The 27,188-nt window shown below is 48.2% G+C and overlaps 1 protein-coding gene across 2 annotated transcripts in view; it reads right to left on the bottom strand.

Annotated features, from left to right (window-relative positions):
- Window positions 1-382: 382 nt before the first annotated feature.
- Window positions 383-27,188, bottom strand: part of GREM2 (gremlin 2, DAN family BMP antagonist) — a 46,974-nt gene continuing 20,168 nt past the window's right edge. The window contains exons 1-2 of one of the 2 annotated variants that reach the window (XM_059677301.1): window positions 20,189-20,317; window positions 383-3,083 (exon numbers count right to left, since the gene is read on the bottom strand). In XM_059677301.1, the coding sequence (XP_059533284.1) occupies window positions 2,557-3,081 (525 nt within the window). In that variant the 5' untranslated portion in view covers window positions 3,082-3,083; window positions 20,189-20,317 and the 3' untranslated portion in view covers window positions 383-2,556. Of the gene's footprint in view, window positions 3,084-20,188; window positions 20,318-27,188 lie in introns of those variants that run through there. The other variant, XM_059677300.1, reaches the window with a different exon arrangement.

Raw genomic sequence — 27,188 nt, 5'->3', positions numbered from 1 at the left:
AAAGAAAGAAAGAAAGAAAGAAAGAAAGAAAGAAAGAAAGAAAGAAAGAAAGAAAGAAAGAAAGGAGGAAGGGAGGGAGGGAGGGAGGGAGGGAGGGAGGGAGGAAGGAAGGAAGGAAGGAAGGAAGGAAGGGTTCTCTCTCCAGCTTGGTAACTCCCCAAGACCAGGGCTGAGAGCCACCCCCAGCACTTCCGCTCTTGGATGCCTGGTTCTGATTCTCTTTGAAGATGCCGGGCCCCAAGGGCGGGCGATCATGTGACCTGGGCTAGGGGTTCGACTCACCATGGCCGGACAGAAGCCCTCCTAACGCTCAGCGCCCCTAGGCTGCCCACGGAGCCCAGCTCAGACTTTCTCTTTCATGGCGCGTCACACCGAGAGCCCATAGAATCCTAGAGTCTCTTTATTTGTTCTATAATTTAATAGTACACCTATAAAATAATTACATTATACTTATAGCTTTTCTTCATTTATAAACAAAAACACACACAATTAAATACGATTTGAGCCATTAGAAGGTAAACTTTGTACATACAAGACCCCCCTTTGCAGCATATCGTATTGCTTCCATTGCTCTGCCCACAGTCGGGCTCGCCGAGTGAGCTAGTGTTTGCACTCTGCGAGCTCATGGCTTCATCCTTCCCCTATCGCCCCGGTTCTGTGCTCATACGATGACAGGGGTTGGCTTTGCAGTGTGGCCAGAGGCTGCCCTGCCCTCCCCTCCAATCCCCTCCTCTCCCCCTCCTCTCCATCCGCCTCCGTTCCTTCCCTCCCAGCGTTTCTGCTGCGTGTTCTGCCTGAGTCTGACTTGAGGTTTCCCACTACATGCAAATGCCCATTTCTGAACCCAAGAGCTTCTTTACAAACTGCACATTCTGCTCAGGTCCAAGGGCGTTTCAGAAGTAACGGAAATGAAACTGACCGGGCAGGGGGGGTGGAAATGGATTCCCGGACATGTCACGCCCACCAAATCCTTGCTCTCCAGGGGGATGTGTAGACCCTCCATCACCTTCTGATGTCAGGAAGCCTCAGTTTCCCTTTCTCCTGTATCCAGGTAACTCACAGGCCTTCCTGAGTTCCCCGGCAGAGCGCATAGGACCCCGTGCTTGGGCATTGCCAGGGAGAACCTTTCTGCGCATGCTCACTCCCACCCATCAGATTGGCATCTCATTCACATTTATCAGATTCTATAGACATCACTCACAGGGAACCTTTCGGTGGGGCAGTTGAGCAAAGGGAAAATAATTTTTCTTTCAGGAAATTAAATTATGTCCACTGCCTTACATCAAGAGACCACAACATGAGAACCTCAAGAATTCATTAGAAAAATGCAAGCTGGCCTCAGGCTGCCCATCTTTTATTGGTGAGTCCGTTCTTTGAAAAGGAAGCTGGTTGCTTCCTGCCAGGAGAGAGTTTCTGGATTTCCATTTGACATGTTGTAGCCTTGACTTCCTCCTAAACCACAACACGACCCGACTCCTTCTCTTCTTACTAGTTCTCTCTTTTCAAATAGTGTTGCTTAGTGCCATGGCAGTGAAGTAGGATACCTTCTCACCCCACCTACGCCTGGTACATATTCTCGGGGCTTCTGGGTCTCCCATGAACAATTTCCCAATGTAGCCGCCTCCCCACCCCGCCACCCCAACCTGGTGCCTACATTGTGGTGCAATGACTGCCTTCCATTCAAGGGGAAACAACCCCTCCTCCCTCACCCCCCTTCCCAATCTAGAACAGGCACCTGCCAGGCGTTGTTTCTGGGTCACCCTCCTGCTCTGGTCCCGACTCGACTCAGAACCTGCTGCAAAGCCGGGGTCCAAACCCGTGAGACAATACCAGGCGGGGTCTGGAATACGTGTGAACAGCTCTTTACAATACGGGCCAGGGAGGCCGCCATGCGGGGCGCCGCTGTGCAGGCTGTGCGTGTGAGAACAGGCGAATGGCAGCGAGAACAGCATGCGCTCCAGAGTTCATCTTGAGTCCGTTGTTGGCGGTGGGGGGAGTGAGGATGGTGGCGGCGGCTGGGGGCGTGGGGAGAGCGTGGCCTGCTGTGAGCAAGGCCCCCAGGGAGGCCCATGTGGCCACCCAAGTCGGCTTCTTGGCATCAGGGGACTAGGAACTCCCCGCCCACAGGCAGCTGCTCCGAATCCGCAGCTCAGCAGCGAGAGGGCAGCCCCAGCCACGGGGACCAGGGGGCCCGGGGGCACCAGGGGGCCAGGAGGACGGGGACCAGCAGCAGGGGGTTGAGGGGCTGCTCTGAAGAGGGGCACATCCTTCACTTCGGGAGGCAGAGGGCGAGCTGGAGCGCAGGCGAGGCCAGGGAAACGCTCCCCTTTCCACACGGTGGAAACATCCACGCCTCTCCCACCGCTGGGGGCCGGTCCAGCATCTTCCTCCGGGTTCGGGAGGCCCAGGGTGGGCCACCCACCCACCAGCCAAGCTCCCCTCGTGGCCACGATCCGCCCCCAGGGCACGTGCTGGCTGCGTGAGCGGGTTCGAGGATGGGGACCGGGACCAGTGCGCGCGGAGCGGGGCGGGGCGGCGTGCGCCCAGGGCGCGCGCTCACTGCTTGTCCGAGTCGCTTAGGTTCACGGACATGCACCGGCACTGCTTGACCTTCTGGATCTTTTTGAGTCGGAAGGGCGGGTCCAGGCCGGGACAGTCGAGCTCCACGAGGACCGAGGCGACGCGCTGCGGCTTGCAGAAGGCGCAGGACTGGAAGGACGCCTCCTCCTTGCGCACGTGGCGCGGGATGTAGAAGGAGTTGCACTGGCCGTAGCAGAAGCGGTTGAGCACCGTGCGGCTGCGGCAGCCCTCCTCGCCCACCGTCTGCCGCAGCGGCTGCGTCTTGCACCAGTCGCTCTTCAGGTACTTGCGCTCCGTGACCACCAGCGCCTCCTGGCTGGACGCCAGCACCTCCTTGACCTGGTGCTGCCAGCGCTCCGAGTTGTTGTTGCTGCCACCGCCGCCACCACCGCCGTCCTTGTAGGGCGAGGGGATGGCGCCCGCCGGCCGGTTCTTCCTACCATGGGCCGCCCTCGCCAGCGCGGCCGCCAGGATCAAGGAGAGCCAAAGCTTCCAGAACATCCCTGCAGCGAGAGAAGCATGAGAGAGAGAGAGAGAGAGAGAGAGAGAGAGAGAGAGAGAGAGAGAGAGAGAGAGATGATGAGAGAGAATCATGGATCACCCGCCTCCTGCACGCCCCACCCTGGGGATGGAGCCCAGGACCTGGGCCTGGGCCCTGACCGGGAATGGAACCCTGACCTCCTGGTTCACAGGTCCATTCGCAACTACTGAGCCAGCCGGCTGGGGTCATGGTTATATTGTCATTGATACCTGAAGGGTCAGCAATACCCCTCAATAGAGACGATTTTTTTCTCCTTTTACACCTTCACCCTTGTCATCGTCATCACCATCATGTTTACATGTAGTCATTCCCTCTCTGTGTATGTTACCACTCAGTGAACTGCATGGGATTCTTTTTTTTTTTTTTTTTTTTTACAGAGAGGAAGGGAGAGGGATAGAGAGTTAGAAACATCGATGAGAGACGCATCGATCAGCTGACTCCTGCACGCCCTCTATTGGGGATGTGCCCGCAACCAACGTACATGCCCTTGACCGTATTGTCTGTGTCACCGTGGACACAGACAATAGGGGGGTGAAGGCCTGGGGTGACGGGTGGCGGTGGGCTGGAATTCAATGGTGAAAAGGGGGACATATGTAATACTTGCAATAATAAAGATTAAAAAAATAATTATCTTAAAATATCTAAGCTAGAGCGATCGCTTGATAGATGGTCAACAGCTAGGAACTTCCGGTTGTAAGATAACTAAGTCCCGGGGATGTAACGTGCAGCATAAAGACATCTAAGCTCGGTGTCACTATTAGTCTAAGACACAAGAGGCTTCTGCATGTCACCAGCCGGGGATGCCTTCACCGAGAATTTGTTGAGTGTTTAATCTAGAGCAAGCGCTGTGATAAGCCGCGTAAATTCCAGTAACGCCCTGAGTCAAAGTGTTTCCAGGGGCAGATGAGCCCTTACAGAAGCTGCCCTCCCATCCTGATCTCACGGGGCCTCACCGACTCCTCTTTGCTCACCCTGCCTTTCTTTCATTCTTTCCTTTTTTAAAAAAAAATATTTTTATTGATTTCAGAGAGGAAGGGAGAGGGAGAGAGAGAGAGAAACATCAATGATGTGAGAGAATCAATGATTGGCTGCCTCCCGCTAGGAATTGAGCCCACAACCCGGGCATGTGCCCTTGGCCGGAATCGAACCTGGGACCCTTTAGTCTGCAGGCCGACGCTCTATCCACTGAACCAAACCAGTAAGGGCTCACCCTACCTTTCTGTTCTGGAGTGAACTCAGCATTCTGCTCTAGAGCCTTCCGCTGCCTCCCCCTCCCAGGGTTGTATGGCCCCAGGGGACAGTGGGGGGACAGAGAGAGAGCATCAGTTCTTCCTGGAGGGGGAGCAGGAGATGTCTACAAAGCAACTCTTAAAAGTCCGATTAGGATTCCTCCAGGTGTTGGCATGGCCGGAAGTGCAAGAGTTAGGACCTAGAGTTAACTGTTAGGGAAATGGAGGTGACATGGGAAGGGAAGTCAAACCGTGGAGGGCAGAAGGGGGAAAAAGAGCAGCTTTTCTCTTCTTGTCCAACGCAATGATTGCAATTCTAAGGCCCAGTTTTTCCAGGGCCGTTCTCCTGCCTGCTTAGTTCCACACATGAAGGGTCACGTGACCATGGCCATGCTCCCAGCAGGCTCATGGCAAGCATCGGGGATTGGACCCGCCCGGCCTACATAGCTTATTATGTTTGCAGAATGATGTGTGATCTCAACAGTCTCTTAAAAAGAAAGTAGGTTGGTTCCATTTGAGCAATTTCCGACATTATTAACGTGCTGCGTCCACACAACCCCAAGTGGGCAAGTGCCCGCCAGGAAAGACTGACAGGGTCGGCCTGCTGCTCAGCCCCTGGTTCCAGCCACAGCTTCACAGGAGGCTGCGATGGGCTCAGAGATGCCTGCTTTCGCTCGGCAGGTCCGAGGTGTTGTCGGGGAGAACGGGGCTAACTCGTGTTCAGATCAAAAAGTCTTAGAATCAAGAGGATTCGATGTGGGATTGACAGCAAGCATTCTCTGGAGGCTTCACCTCAGTTTCCAAACATCTGGCGATCACCTTAGCAGTCGCGTCCCACAAGAGTCTAAGAGGAAAAGCACACTGCCATCTTCAGGACCTGGAAGGGGGCGATGGAAGCTAGATGAGGGGGGTCAAAGGAGGCTCTTCTCTCTTTCCTACCCCACATCTTTATTAAAAAATATTTTCATTGGTTTCAGAGAGGAAGGGAGAGATGTAATAGACCCTATGGACCCACCACCCAGATGAAAATAATATTAGTATTTCCTGTCTTCCTTTTGCAATCTCCTTCTATTTTTTAAGACTATATCTGCATTGATTTCAGAGAGGAAGGGCAAGGGAGGGTGAGATAGAAACATCAACGATGAGAGAGAATCATGGATCGGCTGCCTCCTGCACGCCCCCTACTGGGGATCGAGCCCGCAACCCGGGCGTGTGCCCTGACCGGGAATCGAATCGTGACCTCCTGGTTCATAGGAGGCCAAGCCTCATAGGTCGAGGTTCAACCATGGAGCCACACCGGCCAGGCAATTTCTTCATAGTGTCCTCTACAAACCACGGAGTAGGAAGTTGATTGGCCCAAGACAATGGTTATTCTACTCTCCTTGCAAATGGCTGATTGAGACACGGGCAAGGATGCCCTGGGCCCATAAGATGTGAGGAACAGACTTCTGGGAAAGAGACGTGCCAGGAGAAATGATTGTTCTGGTTTTGGGTTGAGGTTTTGCAATGATCTGATGACTAATGAGAGGGACGTCCCATCTTTGCAGTAGAGAGCACACAATGGAAAGCAATGGAAAGCTCGGTTGTGTTGGTAAGACATTGAATTAACCATATACTAAAAAAATGCCTTCACAGAAACAGAATGTAATAAAAATGTGGCTTTTAATAGCAACAAATGTCTCCATTAAAAAAAAAATTTCCAGACTTACTAGTGTAAACAATCACATAGTGATCATCATACAAAGTTATTTTGGGTGACATATCAGTCGACAGTTTCATGAGAGCCTCCGTCCGTTTTGATTTAAAGCAAATTATTGGAAACAATCTAACTTGAAAAGGGACTTATTTATGAGTCATTTACTTTCCAGTGAGAACACCAATATTTAGAATTGTCCTTTGGCGTGGTGCTCGGGAGCCTTTACTATGCCCCAGGCAATACACACAAGTAAGAGTAGGATGGATGGGAGGATCCTTTCTCCTGTCAAGAGGAAGAAGGGAGCCCTAGCCAGTTTGGCTCAGTGGATAGAGCATTGGCCTGCGGACTGAAGGGTCCCTGGTTCGATTCCGGCCAAGGGCACATACCTGGGTTGTGGGCTCGATCCCCAGTAGGGGACGTGCAGGAGGCAGCCAATCCATGATTCTCTCTCATCATTGATGTTTCTATCTCTCCCTCCCTCTTCCTTCCTCTCTGAAGTCAATAAAGAAATATAAATTAAAAAAAAAAAGAGGAAGAAGGGAATACTGAAAGTGTCAGGAAATGAGACCTGCCTGTCCCCTTGTGGACACCTTCTCAGGCAGATCTCTTAGAAGAAAAGGAACAACCCAGCTGGTGTGCTCAGTGGTTGAGTGTCAACCTATGAATCAGGAGGTCACAGTTCAATTCCTAGTCAGGGATTGCAGGAGGAAGCCAGTCAATGATACTATTTCATCATTGATGTTTCTCTTGCTCTCCTTCTCCCTTCCTCTCTAAAATCAATAAAAAAAAAAATTTTTTTTTTTTTTTGAAAAATTAAAGAAAGAAGAACAGGGACAAGTGTAAGCTGAGGATTTGATTATTGATGCCTCTGAACCTGGCTAGGGCAACCTTGAATTCTTTTATGCCTGAAATTTTATGACCATGAGTAAACCTTATGAAGAACCACCCCAGGCTTTCTTTCTCTCCTACCCATGCCCTCGTGTCTCTTGAATTCCACAGCCTTCCTCTCCGGACAGTTTTTGAGAGCACTCTGCTGGCTAAGGGGCCCTCGGAGATCCGGGAAGCCCCGCGTTAAGTAATGTCATTGAGACAAGAAGTCTGGTTCCACTGGTGTTAAGTCCTATGTCAGGTTCGCTCCTATCAACAACTGAGGCTGAATTCAGACAAATCAGAGGGCAAACTCAAGGCTCTTGACCAAACCAAACAAACATAACCAGAGACAACAAGGGACTTAGAACATGCCAATGGACATGGAGTCATGGCAAAAGCTTTTTGAACAGTGTTGAAAACCATTATTAAAAATGAACACCAACACACACAACAGTCTCCATTCCTGAGCCCATGAGAGGCAGCACTTTTACTAATAATGAACGTGAGCATTAACCGATGGATTCATTCATGCTGCATGTTCCACGCACTTTCCTGGGGGTTGGGGTGCACAGGTGAGTCAGACATTGCTTGGTGCCAGGAATGAGATAAATAAACAAAAAGCGACCTTAGTCCTGGAGGTAGACTAGTCAATCGGTTATTTGAACGATCCATGAAATAAAGGACATGGGCCTGAACGAAGGGGCAGTAGAATAGAAGGAAAGATTTTGGGTATTTGGACTTTAACACATCAAGGTGACTGAATGGATATGAGGAGGAGGAGGAAGAGGGGGAAATCGTGTATCTTCTGGGGATGGGGCAATACTGGCATTGACTCTGATAGAGAACATTTGAGGAAGAGCTGACCCGGAGCGGGGGGTTTCTATGGCATGAGAACAGATACACTGTCGGGTAGAAGATGAGTCTTAGAGGGTGGATCTGAAGTGATTTCCCATATGTGGGAGTTAATAAGATGAAGCCGATAGGAACCAGATCATGTGTGGCCTTATGAACTATGATGAAGTGTTTGGACTTGACTGTAAGTTCAGGGAGAAGTCAGCACATGGTTTAAAGTAGCGAAATGATATGAACTAATTTTATGTCTTAAAAACTTAGAATTCTTACTCTTCTGTGAACAAGCGGGGGGGAGATGTTGGTGAGAAAGCAACTGGAAGATTATACAGGAGGCTATGGGTATAATCTAGATGAGAAATGATGGCCATCTGAGCTAGTGTGGTAGTGGTGGAGAAGAGAAGGAGATGGCTTTCAGACGTGTTTGGGGGATTAAAACAATGACATATATCCCATTAGATGTGGGAGTGAAGCAAAGTTTTTGAAATAAGAATGACTGGAGCAAGTTTGGGGCAGAAATCAAGGATTTGATTTGGGCCATGATAGGTGAGATGCCTATTAGATATCCAATTTGGAAAATTGATGGAAAAGAGAAGTTGTTAATATGAGTCTAATGGTGAGAGTGAAATGTAGACATGGGAGAGATGATGATTAAAGCCAGGGACACAGACTTAGACAGACACCAGAGAAGAGTCAAACCTGAGGGGAGGGTGGAGGGAAGGGGGAGAGATCAACCCAAGGACTTGCATGCATGCATATAAGCATAGCCAATGGACACAGACACCAGGGGGGTGAAGGCATGAGTGGGGGGGGGGTAGGGGGGCAATGGGGGGATAAGGACACATACGTAATACCTTAATCAATAAAGAAAAAAAAGTTTAAACAGAACTAGAAAAACAGCTCTGGGGCCCTGCAATGTTAAAATGCGATGCAGAGAAGGTTGAGAAGAGACAGCCAGAGGTGAGTAAGGTAACTGGGGAAGGACTGGTGGGTGTCACACAAGTCAAGAGATGCAGGTGTTTCAAAGAAGGAGTGATCAACACTTTGGGATGCGATTGACATCAAGCAGGTGATGAGCAAAACAGGGGAGGGCCCATGGATTTGGGACTAGGGAAGTCATTGCCAACTCAACCAGCGCTGTTTCAATGGAGATGTGTACCAAGGAAGCCACATTCAACAGCGATGAAGGGAGAATGAGAGGTGAGGAAGTCGAACATTCTTGGAGACTGTGGTGCGTGAGTGTATAGGAAGCAGATGGGAGCTAGAAGGGGGGGGGGGCATGCAGATTGTGGGTCTACGGGGTTGTGGGTAATTTTAATGTAATTGGTGTGCAATTGTGCTTGTTCTTCAATGAAACAACACATGATTCTAGTGAATCCTATAACTACTGGACACATATACTCTCATGAGTCCAATCGTTTGAATTTTAACTTTTTCTCCACTCAGGTCCGATGATTTATTAAATGCTTTTTTTTTATGAAAGGGACCTATCAGTCCAACTTCTTTTTGCCTCACTTTCCCCCTCCATAACTTCCAATATTAATCTCTGTTACTTTCCCCCACTGATGAGGTCAAAATACATTAGAACAGAGGTTCTCAACCTGTGGGTCGCGACCCCTTTGGGGGTCGAACGACCCTTTCACAGGGGTCGCCTAAGACCATCTGAAAAACACATATATAATTACATAGTTTTTGTGATTAATCACTATGCTTTAATTATGTTCAATTTGTAACAATGACATTGGGGGTGACCACAACATGAGGAACTGTATTAAAGGGTCGAGGTATTAGGAAGGCTGAGAACCACTGCATTAGAATTTGATAAGATCTCAGAAGCGCTTTAAGTTTCTTGGAGGTATTCTATATCAGCAAGGATTCTATTATTTTTCCTCATTTACTCATTTCCTTTCTCTCTCTGGGAGGGCACTTCTGAGATTATAGGAGGTCGGAATTTAGGAGCTAAACAACACAAATACTTAACAGCACTAGTACAAGCACTTAAAGAGAAAAGGATAGGGGTCATTGCAAAATGTTGTAAATGTTGGGAAGAACCGTTTTGTTCTGTGGGTTTTCTTCCCGAGGCTGTGTTCCAGGGAGGGCCATAAAGGGGAACACTCATTAGGGCATCATTATCTTTTGTCTCAAGGAAACAATGTGTGGTTTCCAGGCGGCCCACTTGGTGTTTGCATTGGTTCTGGATGCGTTTCAAACCGACGATATTGTTTGAACAATTCCTTCCCCTCCAACATGAAAAGAACCACCACCAAACCACAAAGTTGATGCTAAATTACTAGGTGATGACTCTGCTGGCTCCCAAAGATTTCTAGATCTCAGGCACTGGAATCATGGACCTTTCTTTTAAGAAGAAAGATCTGAGCCTTTCTGGTAGACCTCCCATGCAGCCTGCCCCTCTCCTGCCCCCAGGATGCTCCATGGACTTCTGAGAAGTTCGGTTTGGGGTCAAGGCCATTGGGTTCTCTCCAGCCCTGAATCTTCATAGCGATCCTTTAGAAGGGAAAAAGTATTCCCAGGTCAAATCTGCGATTATCAGCAACTGCATCATCAATGAATATGTGTGATGATGAAAATCCAGTCTGTTGGCTCGATCCCCAGTAGGGGGCGGGCAGGAGGCAGCTGATTGATGATGTTTCTCTCTCTCTCTCTCTCTCTATCCCACACATTTCCTCTCTCTCTCTCTAAAAACCAATAAAGGTAAAAAATATAAAAATAAAAGAGAAAGTACAGCACACATAGACTCTTGAACGCCTCTGCAGGGAAAGCCAGGAATAAGACTGGCCAGAGCCTTGCCTTGATCACAATGAACTTGGCTTCATCCCATGCTCTGTTGAGTGCTTTACCTTGGTGAAGTCTCTTTGGAACTGTGGTAATCAAGAAGGTAGGTAGAGGTTTAGTGGTCGATACCGTCATATTACCTTTCTGTCAACATCTAGTGGCGACATGGAACAGGAGTCGCGAATGGCGAAAAGTTACGGTAGACTTAAGAAATGATTCCAGAGAAATCTCTAGAGGTCCTTCGACTTCTAAAGTCACCGCTGTCAGAAGTCCTAATCAAAAGGCACCTCTGTGCTATCAGTCACCTTTCACGGCCGTGTTTGTCCTTGCACCTGAGAAAACACTGGCTCCCATTCTTTGTAACTCCTAGTAATGTAGGGGGCAGTTTTCGCTGGTGTTGGCTAAGACCAAAGCCTGTTTAGTCACATACGGTACACATTGCGACTTCATTCTTCTCTTTTACTCCATTGTTTGGCATTCCTTTCCCGGAGGGAACACTCCACGTACACTAAAACAGTCAATATCTATGTCCTTGAGCTTTTCAAAGGGTCCAGGGGCCACCAGGAAAGAAACGGAAGGAACAGGTAAACATCCAAGATGTCTCCTCGAACTCCCGAAAGACATGTTTTGAAGATGAAGCAATGACTCTTCTTTAAAGAAAGTGCTATTTATTTTTTAGTTACTTACTAGAGGCCTGATGCACGAAATTCGTGCAAGAGTAGGCCTTCGCAGCCCCGGCTGCCCCGGCTGCCCTCACAGCCCTGGCTTCATCCAGAAGGTCATCCGGGCAGTAGTTCTGCTATTTGGTCATTTGGTTGATTTGCATATTATGATTTTATTATTATAGATTGTTTAAAATATATGTTTATTGATTTCAGAGAGGAAGGAAGAGGGAGAGGGAGAGAAACATCAATGATGAGAGAGAATCATTGATCAGCTGCCTCCTGCATGCCTCACACTGGGGATCGAGCCCACAACCTGGGCATGTGCCCTGACTGGGAATTGAACTGTGACCTTTTAGTCCATAGGTTGACAGTCAACCACTGAGCTGGCCAGGTGCAATTACTTTTTTTTATCCAGTTCATTGTCTTTTGATTTGTTTCTGGGACAATATAGGAGGTTTGGAAAGAAGACTCAGGTGCATATAGGATAGTTAGGGAGAATTATGGTGGCATTTTGAATAAGTGAGGAATAATGGGCTAACAATAAATGGTGCTAAAACAACTGAAAATCCATCTGGATCCAAGATTTAACTAAAAGGGTAAAGTATCAGGAAAAGTCACAGAGGAATTCTTTTTTAATAATCTAGGTTTGGAGAAGGCCTTCCCAAGTATGACACAAAACAAAAAAACCATGCTAGGTTGAACTATGTTTACTTTTTGATGACCTTTCTTTGCACTCTTTTTTTCCTACCGTGATTTTCTGAACTAGTTCCAAGATCAAAATAGACATATCAGCAGGGCCACAGCCCCTCGAGCACAAGCCCAAAGTGACCTTATGATAATGGTGTTGAAGCAGTGGGGGTGAACACTATGTCAGGAGCAGCTCAGAGGTGTGGAGAGCCCATGGGTTGGGGGTCAGGCAGGCCTGGGTCTCCCCTGGTGTTCCAGCTCCTGAGAGAGATAGTGTGACCTTGGGAATTCCCATGGCTTCTGAGAGTCTTCTCTTTCTCCATTTCTCAGGAATCTCAGTTACATTAGATGTGAAGAAGCTAGCTGGCGGGGGCTCTAACTGGTCCTCCTTTTCCTACTCACCCTTCTCCCTGTAATGTTGGATTCTGTACAAGCCACATAATTTCCCACATCAGCATCAAGTCCATGCCAGAAATGTCACGACTTCCTACCTTCAGATTGCTTAGCTGACCCTCCTGCTGAGGTGGGTGTGGTGTTGCTGGTAGAACTATGGCTCCTTGCCTTCTCTCTGGAGCCCTTCTTGGAGAGAGGAGCAGCAAGTCCCCAGTGTGGTTCTTAAGGCTCTCAGCCTGGGACCAGGAGGGACTTTTCTAGAACGAAGGGCTAGGCTGAGGGTTCTGGCTGAAGCCTGGAATCCTCCTGTACTCATTTTCCATTGCTGTTATAGCAAATCACCACCAATGTCGTGGCTTCCATCAACACAGATGCGTTATCTTACAGACTCATTATCTTACAGTTCTCTAAAGTCTCACATGGGCCTCCCTGGGCTGAAACCGAGGTGTCCCCAGGAATGTGCTCTCAGGAGAGTCCATTTCCTTGCTCTTTCTGGCTTCTACAGGCTACTCATGGTCATGGGCGAGGGGCCCCTTTTCTCCACCTTGCCATCTTAAAAGCCAGCAATGTTGCACCTCTCTGACATTTTTGTCCTCACCTCTCCCTCTGACCCCAGCTAGGAAAGGTTCTCCTTTAAGAACTCCTGTATCTGCCTAGCCAGCATGGCTCAATGGTTGAGTGTCAACCTATAAACCAGGAGGTCATGGTTTGATTCCCAGTCAGGGCACATGCCCAGGTTTCGGGCTCGGTCCCCAGTAGGGGGCATGCAGGAGGCAGCTGATCGATGATTGTCTCTCATCAATCATTGATGTTTCTCTCTCCCTTTCCTTTCCTCTCTGAAATCAATAAAACTATATATATATATATATATACATATATATATATATATATATATATGTATATATATATATATATATATATAGAGAGAGAGAGAGAGAGAGAGAGAGAGAGAGAGAGAGAGATAGAGAGAGAGAGAGAGAGAGAGAGAGAGAGAGAGATACATAGATATATAGATTTTTTTTAAAGGACTCTTGTATTTATATTGGGCCCACTGAATTATCCAGGGTAATCTCAGATCCTTAATCACCATTAGGTAAGCATACATGTGAGGTCCGAGGATGAGGGTGAGACACCCCCGGGAGGACTTGATTGTGGCCACCGCTCCTTCTAACAACGACTCCAGGGCCCAGGTGCAGGGCAGATCATCTCGAGGCAGCCGGAGTCGTGGTTTTCAATAGCGTCATCACAGTGACTACGTAGGATAGGTGGTTTGGGGTGACTCTCTTTAACGCCCTCCTTACCACCAGTGCATGAGTGTAACCTGCTGGTTTCTGCAGAAATCAAAGCCACTCAATCTGCCCTCTGCCCTCATCACTAATCCAGGTGGCATTTAAGCCCGTGTCCTCCCTGGCCCGCTGGGCCCCCCGGGCAGGCCACGCTCAGGGCCCTGGCGCAGCTGCTCCAGCTCCCATCAATGCCAGGGCCTGGCTCAGGTTACCCGGGCCTTCTTCCCCAACTTGGCTCCCTCCCAAGAAGTGCTCTGATTGAAATATTCTATTACAGATCCACCAGGCACTCTCTGACCCCTATCTGTCTTTGAGGCCATTCCAAATCGCTGTGCCTACACGGAAGCACTGTTCTCCCAATGCTTCCCCAAAAAATCTGAGCACCAGGGAAAATCTCTCCATACGGACACGCGGTGAAAAGGGGGGTGTGGGCGCTGCCAGGTTAAAAATTGCGCTTCTGCACTGCTCCTCTGGGCATCCGAAGAGGTGGCCTAAGCACGCGGGCTGGAGAGAAACCTGAGCCCCCACGATGGGTCAGTTATCTTGTTACCTTTTAACCCTCTTCGCCAATGTTCCACTAGCTAAGCAGTACTCACGAATAGCAATCCCCAAAGCCCGGGCTAGCGGGATGGGGGCGCGGTTGGGAAGTCAAGGAAGGGAAACAGAAAAGGGGAATTAAGTCCACTTTGCGGGGAGAGGACATCTTCCAAGTTACGCATCTGTGTCCAAGTCATGTTGATTCATCTTGTTCTAAGTCTGTCAGCATTTTCTTTAATATATATATATTGATTTCAGAGAAGGGAGAGGGAGTGAGAGATAGGAACATCCATGATGAGAATCATTGATAGGCTGCCTCCTGCACGCCCCACACTGGGGATGGAGCCCACAACCCGGGCATGTGCCCTTGACCAGAATTGAACCCAGGACCCTTCAGTCCGCAGGCCAACGCTCTATCCCAGCCGTGGGCAAACTACGGCCCGCGGGCCGGATCCGGCCCGTTCGAAATGAATAAAACTATTGAAAAAAAAGACCATACCCTTTTATGTAATGATGTTTACTTTGAATTTATATTAGTTCACACAAACACTCCATCCATGCTTTTGTTCCGGCCTCCGGTCCAGTTTAAGAACCCATTGTGGCCCTCGAGTCACAAAGTTTGCCCACCCCTGCTCTATCCACTGAGCAACACCAGCTAGGGCTGTCGGCATTTTCTTCTGCTCCTCTCAGTAGCCCAGATAGGAACTGCCATTAATTTTTATTAAAGAATGGGAAATTTCATCTCTGTTGGTTCACCAAGATGCACAGTTGCTTATCTCCATATATCACTGTATTTGTAACTCGAAGCCATGTATAAGGCTCACTGAGAGCCTTTAAAATAATGCCGCATACAGACAATTAGGGCAATTTTATATCATTAAAGGAGATTAGTCCTGATTTACTGTCTCTGCTTTTGGACCAACTTCTTAGGGTCTACTCAGATTTTACAGAAAATATCCTTGTTTAGGACAACCACAGAGAGCAAGGGGGGAGGGGCGGGGGGGGGGAATAAAAATGTTTTGCACTGCCATTTCCCCTGTTCATAGTACACAGTGTTTTGCATGTGTGTGTTGGTGGGTTTATGAGGTTATGAGGTCTGGTTAGAAGGAGAGAGGAAAGGGAGGGAGGTAGACAGTGAGGACGAGAGGGAGAAATGGAGGTGGACAAATGGTCGTTTATTTAAATGCCCGTTGCATAGCTTGAGTCTCTCATCCTGACCACACTCATGTCATACTGTTCTCCCTGCCCCACAGGTGGGCAAACTCAGCTTTCATCACTTGTCCAAGGTTACACAGCCACTAAGAGGAGGAGACAAAAAAGTCAAGTCCAAAGGTGTCTGAATTCTCAGTCTTCGCTTATTCCACCAGGCCACGTGTAAGATTACCAAAATCACCCACTGATGCTTTCTGGTTTCTTAGCACCAGAAGAATATGAAACTACAGGCAGAAAAAAAATTAATGTAGAAAGATCCCCAAAATAGTTTGCAGACACACAGAAAATTTAGATACTAATATAGCACTAATAATAGCAAATTTTCAATGTTATGTGCCTGGGACAGTGCTAACATCTTTTTTGTTGTTGTTGTTTTAATCCTCATCTGAGAATATTTTCCCATGGATTTTTAGAGAGAGGGAAAGACGGAGAGAAACATCGATGTGAGAGAGAGAGACACATCCAGGTTGACAAGAACAATTTAAAAGCAAACACAGAGTCACCCCTTACATTCACTACTCAAGGACTTTGACGCAGTATTCTTGGGGCCCAGGGAACCCTAAAGACTGGTTCATGTTTCAATGCCAAGGTTCTAGGTTTAGATACTAATTGACCATTTGGCGTCCTCATTGGGCCCCACGTTTCTCAAAAAAGGGAGCAGCTCAATGTTTTCTAAAACAGAAATATCTGGCCCGGCCGGCATGGCTCAGTGGTTGAGCATCGACCTATGAACCAGGAGGTTATGGTGCAATTCCTGGTCAGGTCACATACCTGGGTTGCGGGATTGATTCCCAGTCGGGGGCGTGCAGGAGGCAGCCGATCAATGATGCACTCTCATTGATGTTTCTCTCTCTCTCTCTCTCTCTCTCTCTCTCTCTCTCCTCTCCCTTTCACTCTGAAATCAACTAAAAATAAAATAAAACATAAATATCTGAACACAATTCCACGGAATAACCGAGTTCTATGACCAAATGAATTGCAGTGAGCAGGGTTAACATGCTATACAGCCTTTTTCACTGAAGGGCTTCTATGTGACTGATGTGATGTGTGTGGCTCTAAAAGAGAGTTATAGGGTGCAGGATGTCCTGACTTCTGGGTGATGGAAACTTTGGAGAAGTATCTGGCTGGACTGGTATACAACCAAGAGGCCTGCATTGGGACCGTTCCGACAAGATGATTTCTAAGACTCTTTCTTGCCCCGAATTCTCTGGTAATATTTGGTTCAGACAGAAGAGCAAGCTATTCTCCAGATACTTCCTGTACACCTAGCGGTCGACATTCCTTTGTAAGATATACAGCTCCTTTCTGAGTGTGAGGATCAGAAGGATCACATGTGGCTTCCGGGGGAGTGGGGGGAGGAATGTATCTTCAAACTGTAGTGCATAAAAGGAACATACAATTCTAGGGGGTGTTACACACAGTTTTAAATAAGGACTATCATCGCTAATAGCCCTGGCGGGGAACACTACCAGATGAAATCACAGAAGACATTGCCATGGGCGCTCTACGGGAAGACGCTACCACCAAAAAGCCTAGAGATTCCTTCTCCCGTGGTCATGTAGAAAGGACCCCAAGCCCAGCCGGTGTGGCTCAGTGGTTGAGCTTCAACCTATGAACCAGGAGGTCACGGTTCGATTCCCGATCAGGGCACAGGCCCGGGTTGCAGGCTCCATCCCCAGTGTGGGGCATGCAGGAGGCAGCCGGTCCATGATTTTCTCTCTCTCTCATCATTGATGTTTCTCTCTCTCTCTCCCTCTCCCTTCCTCTCCGAAATCCATAAAAATATATTTAAAAAATGAAAGACTCCAAGTCGAATGCTGTTCTTTCTGTCCTGTGTTTCCTTGAACGGAACCAACAAAAATGGGGCCTCACAGTTTGGGAGAATCGTTCACTCTGTCTAGCAATCAAACACTGTGAACAGCAATGAACAAATGAACGGAAAGAGTCAACGCAATGCTTTCTAGGGCTAACTTCTGCTCTTTTACAGAAATGCCAGGGCAAACCCAGACAGTCCTTTGAAACAATGACAGACATCTAGGAGCCTGTGTGACTAAGGCCTTTATTTCATTCTATTAAGTCTTCATTGGGATTTGGCGACAAATAATTGGGATAATTGAACTTATTACCAAGAAATTCATGCAATAAGGAAACTCCCTTAACCAAGGAAGGCTCATTTAGAAGCTCCCTGTTGGATTCCAGTAAGAAGAAGAAATCTTCTCAGCCCTACAGCATTTTTTCCCCTTTCCTGATACAAACAGACATTTTTCTTTCGCGTTCTCTCAGCTATGTCCATGTCTATCTATAGAGAGTTTCTTTCTTTGCCTTACCCTACTGGAGTGCCTCAAACTAATTAGGAATATAATTAAAAATTTGATGCCTGGCCAGCGTGGCCCAGTGGTTGAGCGTCGACCTAGGAACCAGGAGGTCAGGGTTCGATTCCCGGTCAGGGCACAGGCCCGGGTTGCGGGCTCGATCCCCAGTGTGGGGCGTGCAGGAGGCAGCCGATCCGTGATTCTTCTCTCGTCATTGGTGTTTCTATCTCTCTCTCCCTCTACCTTCTTCTCTAAAATCAATTAAAAAAATAATTTTTTTCAAAGAAGGGAAAGCAAAAATAATCACACCTTGAGTAGGGAAGTTAAAAGGAAGGCAGCCCTCATGGGAGTAACATTACTTATCCATTCATTTATCTGAAGGGGATATATGTGCATGCATATTTTTTAAGCCGAGTGGTGAAGCTAGTAGAAGGCATGAGGCTGAAATCATGTAAGTAAGAGAACAGAATGAATCCTGGGGCAAGGTCTGTATTACAGTGGGAAGGAGGGGGCAGAGAGCCAAGTGCACGCAGGTGGGTGTGCTGACCGGGACTGGTCCATGGTGAATTTGACTTTGACCTAGAGAAAGTGGTTAAGGGTGGGAAAATAAGTTGGTACATTGGTATGAAGAGGGGGCAGAAGTTGATGCTCGTGCCTGAGCAACTCAATATTCTCAATCTACTCAGGACGATGGTAATTTTCCCAGGATAAGGGAGAGGACATGCTGAAAGCGCGGGTTTGGAGCTGAAGAGGAAGTTCCGGCGGGGCTAGATCTGGAAGCCATCTGTAGCTCCGTGCGTGCGTGAGGACAAGATCCCCCGGGGGGTCATGCGGGGTTCAAAAGAGGCAAGCCTGGAACCCTCGAGAAAACTGACATTTGGGTGAGCAGCAAATAAAATTTCCTCAAAGGATACAGGGACGTTGGAGAGGAGGGTCACCCAGGATCCAAGAGAAGCAGAAGGGCCAAGGATCTGAGTGCCAAACGGAGTACACAGCCAGGCGTTAGAGCAGCGGTTCTCAACCTTTGGGTCGCGACCCCTTTGGCGGTCGAACGACCCTTCCACAGAGGTCGCCTAAGACCATCCTGCATATCAGATATTTACATGACGATCATAACAGTAGCAATATGACAGTGATGAAGTAGCAACGGAAATAATGTTATGGTTGGGCCACAACATGAGGAACTGTATTGAAAGGGCCAGAAGGTTGAGAACCAGTGCGTTAGAGAGATGGGATTGAAATGACCAATCAGTTCCTAACGAATTAGATACCTTAGTTGAAGCAGCTTTGGTTATGCTGTGGGAGAAGAAACAAATGCAGATTTCCCCTCCAACCCCAGGAAGCTAGCCCAGGTCTTAGAAATTACAGCCAGCCTCCTTATCGCCTCCTGCCTTCCTTTACCTCTTTTAAGTGGTACATTTAAAATGGAAGCTATGTGGCCCTGGCATGTGTGGCTCAGTTGGTTGGGTGTCGTCCTGTGCACCCAAAGGTTGCTGGTTCGATTCCTGGCCAGGGCACATGCAAGGGTTGTGGGCTCGATCCCCAGTCAGGGGCGTGCAGGAGGCAGCAGCCGATCCATGGTTCACTTTCACATCAATGTTTCTCTCTCTCTCCCCCTCTTCCTTCATCTCTCTCTAAAAATAAATTTTAAATGTTTTTAAAGATTTGAATAGATTTTAAATTGAGAGCAAAAGAGGCTGAGAAAATAGAGGAAAGAAAGAAAATGTTGGACAAAGTACTGAACAAGATGTCTTATTTCTGAGCTGGGAACTAAGGAGAAAAGAAGTGTTAGTTGTGGGAGGAGATGAATTTTAAGGATGAGGGAACTCATGCTTTGTCGCTTCTCTGTTCTCGGAAGCTGCCTGAGGGAACACGGGTATGGATGAGAGTTTAAGAAGAATGGTGGTGAGGAACCAGTATGGTAGGGAAGGAGAATAACAGAGTTCAGTAACCTCTTCAAAAAGTGAGAGTGTATACTCGGTTATCAAAATGGAAAGACATCAATTCTGCCCGTTCTGTAGAATCCCATGATTTATGCAATAACTTCCATAATGTTTCTCTACAGAACTTGGCTTTAGGCATTGAGACCTGAGATGATTGACAGATGCAGCACCCCCAAAAAAAGACTGAGCTCTGCTCCATTTATTTTTTAAATATATTTTTTATTGATTTCAGAGAGGAAGGGAGAGGGAGTGGGAGAGAGAAACATCAGTGATGAGAGAGAACCATTGATCGGCTGCCTCTTCCATGCCAGCCACTGGGGATGGAGCCCGCATCCCGGGCACGTGCCCTGACCGGGAATCAAACCATGACCTCCTGGTTCCTAGGTTGACGCTCAACCCATCGAGCCACACCAGCCAGGGTGAGCTCTACTCTATTAAACTAAAGGAACAGGAAACCTCAACAGATTTCATGTGTTTGAGACAATGGAATTCAAAATTCAATAAGTAGAGACAGGAACAAGTTGCCGCAGAATTGTCTAGAAAATAACATTTCCTGGCCACACTGACCTGAAATGTAGTGACTCTTATTACTAACCTAAAGCGTTCAGGAGTTCAGATGGAGCCTGCCTCCAGTGGCTAAGGACTGTCTGACTCTCAGTTTTATTCTCCCAAGAATGCTTCTTCTTAGTCGTTCCTTGATGGATTATTCCCTAACAGTGTCAACCTGTATAAGTAAAACTCAGAATAGGCGCCTTCTTTAGGCTTATTGACCCGGAAAACGTTTAAAATACCATGGAATCACCCTTCCCCACCCCACACTTGTATTAAGGGCATGTAAAGGCCTTTTAGGTTGAAGTTTGGTGGACAGCATGTACTCAATAGTACCTTTTAGACAACACTACATCGAGTAAAATACTATGCGTATGCGTCCCTCCAAAAATGAATCTGAAACTTGGCACGTGGACTAAAAATGCTTTGAAACATCTCTCGAATGAACAGTTTTTAGATATTGCATTTGAGAAATGAAATAACAGTATCAGATCGTTGGCAGCAAAGCCATTTTCCCAAGTGCCGATGCCAAGCGCATGGCAGACGTCCATTCGGGGTTGATGGAGATCAAAAGGGGCTGAGACACCATCTCATGCTTATAGAATTTCAGAACTAGAGACACTTGGACGGGAAAGTCAGCATCACTGGCCATGTGAACGCCAAGCCATGTGCACGGAGCTGCCTCTCCGCGCTGGCCAGACCCCAGTCATTCCATCCTCACTCACCCCTCCCTCTGGATTTCTTTAAAATATATAGAGATTTCAGAGAGGAAGGGAGAAGAAGAGAGAGATAGAAACATCAGTGATGAGAGAGAATCATTGATCGGCTGCCCCCTGCACACCCCACACTGGGGATGAAGCCTGCAACCCGGGCATGGGCCCTGACCAGGAATCAAACCATGACCTCCTGGTTCATAGGTCAATGCTCAACCACTGAGTCATGCCGGTCAGGCCCACTCCCTCTGGATTTCTTAGAATGCCCTGCTTCCTGCCAAATTGATCAAAACTAACTGCCTCAGTCCAGTTACCAAGGCTGGCGTGGGGTCTTCCTGTTGGTGACACATCTCCTGTGTCTGTGCCTGACCAACCAGGATCTTTTCCTCTTCTCCAGATCCATCCTCTGAACTGGCCTGGGTGAACCATCCAAAATTGCCTAGGCCCTGGCTGGTGTTTCTCAGTGGTTGGAGCATTGGCCCATGCACTGAAGGGTCCTGGGTTCGATTCTGGCCAAGGGCACGTGCCTCATTTGCGAGCTCAATTCTCAGCTCTGGTTGGGGCGTGTGCAGGAGGCAAACAATTGATGTGTCTCTCACATTGATTTTTTTTCTCTCTCTCTCTCCTTTCCACTCTCTCAAAAATCAATGAAAAAATATCCTTGGGTGAGGACTAACATACATACATAAATAAATAAATCCTATCTAATAAAAGGCTAATATGCAAATTGACCAAACGGCAGAATGACCAGCTGCTATGGCATGCACTGACCACCAGGGGGCAGACGCTCAATGCAGGAGCTGCCCCCTGGTGGTCAGTGCGCTCCCATAGGGGGAGTGCTGTTCAGCCAGAAGTCGGGCTCACAGCTGGCAAGTGCAGCGGTGGTAGTGGGAGCCTCTCCCGCCTCCATGGCAGTGCTAAGCCATCTGTTGGTCATCCTCCCCAAGGACTCCCAGACTGCAAGAGGGTGCAGGCCAGGCTGAGGGACCCCCCCACCCTCCCGAGTGCATGAATTTCGTGCACCAGGCCTCTGGTGAATTAATAAATAACTTAGGGGAAAAGATAAATAGATCCACCTACTGCTTTGGAGGAGAGACTTGCCAAATACCCCTTTCCTTTTCTGGACCCCCACCCCCCCGACCCTCGTAAGGCCCACCCTGTTTTCTGTTGTTAGATTTTACCTCAATCTCTGATCATCCAGAACGCAGGCTCTGAAGCCAAGTGGATTATGAATTGATATTTGGTTTTAAAATATGCGTGAGCACTTCTAGGACTTTGGAAGACCTTCCCAAAATAAGATAGCCAGACTCTCCGGAGCACAAAACTCGTTTCCACGCGGCGAAGAAATGGCTGGGAGCTCAGAGCAGGCTCTGAGGGCGGATGGAGGAAGAGGGCAAGTGACTGGTCCCGTTGAACGCCGTGTAACGTGAATGAAGCGGGGGCTTTCCTGGGGTGGTGTTATTGTCAATTTCCCAGGAATCCAGATCTCCGAATTGCAATACTGGAAGCGCACTGTGTCTTCCGGCTTCGCACTGACACAGAAGCTCTGCTGGCCCACATCTGAGGTCCTGTGGCTTTTGATTCCTTCTGCTGTTGATTCCTCCTCTTTTGTTTTCTCAGAATGTAAATATTTGCTCTGTCTGCATTCTAATTGCTGGTCTTGGGTGTCTCAGGGAGGACGGAGGCTGCGGTGAGTCGGCTCCTCAGGGTCCCCCCGGCTGTGCGCTGGGATTTCGTGTCTTGTGACATGAGCTTGGCAGAGCTGCCAGCTCGCCTGCTCTATGCCCCTGACTACACTGCAGCGAGGTCTCTCATGGAAGCCCAGTGTTCTTCTAGTCCTCTCTGCTCTGTGCACACACCAAACCACAGGAGTCGGGTGAGGGTCTGTGATGACAGAGCCTCCTACACAGCGCGTTTGCAAGCTTTCGACTAATGACGTTAATTGTCTTTGTCTAGACTGACTTATGGCATCGAAGCGCCCCTTTGCGGGAAGCGGGGAGGGGTGGAGGGCATGGCATGGCGAGGCCTTCCGTTCATGCCAAGTGCAGAGGAGAGAAAAACAAGAGGAGAATCAAGAAAACACACACACACACACACACACACAGCCAGGAGATGTGCCCTGGCCTGGGCTGTTTCCCAGAAAGCGGGTCCGGAAGTCGGTGTGTTAGTGGGACTGCAGATCGCTGCCATGGGCAGCAGAGAACACGCCGAACAGCACCGGAACCTAACGAAGGAAGAAACGTCTTAGGACAGCGGTTCTCAACCTGTGGGTCGCGACCCCTTTGGCGGTGGAACGACCCTTTCACAGGGGTTGCCTCAGACCATCCTGCATATCAGATATTTCCATGACGATTCATCACAGTAGCCACATGACAGTGATGAAGTAGGAACGAAAATAATTGTATGGTTGTTGGGTCACAACATGAGGAGCTGTATTGAAAGGGCCAGAAGGTTGAGAACCGCTGTCTTAGGAGAAGACAGGCGCTAAGGAGGACAACGGCCAGTTCATTTCCCACGTGAACAGCAAGAAGGAGAATGCTCCTGTTTGGTGCCTCTGTTTTCAGAGCATCTTCCCAGCTTGTCTTTTCAGATGGAGAGAAACTGGACTATGCCGTGTGGAATATCCCGGCTTCCCCGTGGCTCATGCTGGTCATTGATTTTTTTTTTTTTTTTTTACAGAGAGGAAGGGAGAGAGATAGAGAGTTAGAAACATCGATGAGAGAGAAACATCGATCAGCTGCCTCCTGCACATCTCCTACTGGGGATGTGCCTGCAACCCAGGTACATGCCCTTGACCGGAATCGAACCTGGGACCCTTCAGTCCGCAGGCCGACGCTCTATCCACTGAGCCAACCCGGTTTCGGCTCATGCTGGTCATTGAAGAACCCCGAGAGAAACAGAATATCCAGGCCACACCCGCTCCTGAACGCTGTCCTCGGATAAGAGGGTGGCATCAGCTCGAACCTCAGCAGGCTGCCTTTTCACCCTCTTAAAAGCCTGAGATGGGCGTGAATGTGGGGATTTCCCGAGGGTATGGCCTGAAGGCCAAGGACAGGAACCCCAAAGGGGTTGCCGCAGTGGGTTCAAAGGCCAAGGGCAAGGCTGGCACCTCCTGGGCTGGCACGGCGCCTGCGGTGGCCAACAAGCAAGGCCTGGGAACCTCGGTCCTGGCCAGGAGTCCTGGCGGCTCTTCTCCTGCAGCATTTCTCCCCAGCCGAGTCCTAAGTCCCTGCTGATAGCTCACTCCCCGCTTCCCTGTCTAGTCCCCTTGCATTTCTCTCCCACTCGCCAGGTTCAAAGACTGACTGGCTTCCTAGGATATGCGGCTGGAATTTACTGTCCTGCTGCCTTTTGTCTCCATCCTGTTGCCCTTGATGGATCTAACTGGGAGTTCGGTCCAGTGAAGGTCAGTGGGCCCTGGCTGGGTTTAGGGACCAGGTGCATCTTTCATAAAAAATATCTGACATAGCCCTAGCCAGTGTGGCTCAGTGGATAGAGCATCGGCCTGCGGACCAAAGGGTCTTGGGTTCGATTCCAGTCAAGGGCACATGCCCGGGTTGCCAGCTCGATTCCCAGTAGGGGGCGTGCAGGAGGCAGCCGATTCATGATTCTCTCATCATTGATGTTTCTCTCTCTCCCTCTCCCTTCCTCTCTGAGATCAATAAAATATATATATATATATATATATATATTTAAAGATCTCAAGCAGATAACACATGCCATTGGTATTGCCCCCACTCCTCAGGAGTTAAGTAATAGGATTTTTCTTTGATGTCCTCATGAGGGCCCACTACATATCTGCCAACCCATCACGTGTATAAAAATCTCCCAAAGTCAACATGAAAAATAGATGTTGACACAATCCGACAGGCCCCCGGATTTAATTAGGCACAACTTCCCATTTAGCAATCTGACGCGTGCTCACACACTCTCGCCCATTAGTACTTCATGTTTAATGCAGTGTGAGGGCTCAGGCTTGCCACTGTTTATTTATACAACGAACATTCCCCAGACCTTCTGAATGCTGACATCACTCATATTTTGGATGCCGATGCTATATATTCAGAGGCAATCTATCAATGGGTCAAGAAGTAAGTGTACAACGGCCCTGCGATGATTTGAGAGTTTTAAAAACTTGTACTGGGAAGATATTTGAAGTATTTCATTCATTAGCTACTCACTCCTGCTATCTTTGGAGAAGAACGTGATTTAAAACAGATGCAAAAACTGCAGTTAATTCATAATTCCCACAGAGTAGATTTTAATTGCCAGGAGACACTTTCAATTTAATAGCTCTTGGTTCCTCTTTCCCTATCAGATTTGTTTTTCGAAGGTATGATAAAAATGTGTGATACCTCCTTGCAATTTCTGACTTTCTATTAGAACATATCCCAACTAGAGGCCCAGTGCACGATATTTGTGCACTGGGGCACAGGGGGGAGGGTCCCTCAGCCTGGCCTGTGCCCTCTCACAGTCTTGGACCCCTCAGGGGATGTCTGACTACCAGCTTAGGCTCACTTCCCATTGTTCGGAGGAGGGAGAGGCTCTGGTCACCACCGCTGTGCTTCCCAGCTGTGAGCCCAGCTTCTGGCTGAGCAGTGCTTCCCCCTGTGGGAGCACACTGACCACCAGGGGGCAGCTTCTGCATTGAGCGTCTTCCCCCTGGTGGTCAGTGCACGTCATAGCAACCAGTTGTTCCCCCATTTGGTTGATTTGGGTATTAGCCTCTTATTATATAGGATAGTGTAAAGTCAATAAAATCTTATCACAAATACTGAGAGATGGACTTTAGCCACGATTTCTTAATGAACTCCATTTTTCTCTGCAGTTAGATTCCAATATTCATATGTGGCTTTTATATAATACATTCCTTGAAGTTATGTCTGATGCTTGAAAATTAAACATCCAGCTAAAATCCAAACATTTCCATCATGTATTTCCTGGTGACCTGACCCTAGTGATATATACCATCCCTGGCCAACTATTTACAAAGGGTTTGGTCACATGAACTTAACATTCTATAGGTCGGTGATCATCAATTGCTTGCTCATTGATTCATGTGTTGTAATTTGATTTCCCTAAATAAGAAGTTCTTGGAGTATGGAAATCATCTCTTTCAAGGTAAGACCAAAGAAGAAGGAGACACGCTCCATGTGTGGCTTGTGAACCAATAATTACGATATAATTTGTCATCGTTGATTTTCCTTACAGACCATACTGTTTACTATGGTACAGGCTCACTGTGGGTCTTCAGTAAACACTGTGGATTAATCGAATGCAGAAAGCAAGGACTGTTATTTGGGAGAAAGGTCAACCACAAGGGAGTTGAAAGATTTGAAAGATTGTATGTGGCGAAACTGAACACAGCAGAGCCAAGTACAATTTGCACAATTCCAATTTTCCAATTGATTTTCATTACGTTTGTCACCATCGCTGGCCCAGGCAGGAATGGAAATGGGGAATGCAGCTACAAAAAGAATAAGGCCTTTGGTTCCATAAATAACCATTTCACATGAAGTAGCTCTTTGAATAATAATAGAACAAAAATTTCTCCAACTCAGTCGTTTTTGAAGCCCTGATAAAAAGTTTTCCCTAAAAGATTTCTTTGAGACGCTTGCTGAATACGGAGAGGATTTTCTCGTCACTCACACAAAATAATTCTGCACTGAAAGAGAATGGCTACCGGCCCAGCTGGTGTGGCTCAGTGGTTGAGCATCGACTATGAACCAGGAGGTCACGGTTCAATTCCCGGTCAGGGCACAGGCCCGGGTGATGGGCTCGATACCCAGTGTGGGGCGTGCAGGAGGCAGCCGATCCATGATTCTCTCTCATCATGGATGTTTCTATCTCTCCCTCCCTCTCCCTTCCTCTCTGAAATCAATTAAAATATATTTTTTTTAAAAAAATGCAGAACGATGCTGAGTAAGCATAAACGGATGGTCCCCAAGGCCCCATTTGTGTGTGTGAACTACAGGGTCCCAGCTCAACACACTCACCCTGTGGCATCAGATGCCCTTTTACTACTGCCCTTTACCTTGTCCACCTAATGAAATGGCTGGAATTGAAAAATGATGGGCCCTTGGCCAGTGTGCGCCCGGGATCAGGGTTCCTACTCCGACAGGTGGTGTCAGAAAGCAAGCCCTGATCCCCCAGGGCCGCCCTGGTGTTGCGTTTCGCCTTTCACTGTAGGTGTAATCCCGCCATTAGTTTCCGATTTCTCTGTGGGAAAGACGCCAAGGGACAAGACACCGGAGAATGTCCTGGGATTTCCAACATCTCCAGAGGAAGTTATTTATATCGGATGGAGGGCTTTCCCGTTAGCGTTTACTATGT

The sequence above is a fragment of the Myotis daubentonii genome, chromosome 20 (assembly GCF_963259705.1).
Source record: "Myotis daubentonii chromosome 20, mMyoDau2.1, whole genome shotgun sequence".
Lineage (NCBI taxonomy): Eukaryota > Metazoa > Chordata > Mammalia > Chiroptera > Vespertilionidae > Myotis > Myotis daubentonii.
This window is presented reverse-complemented; position numbering and strand designations above follow the sequence as displayed.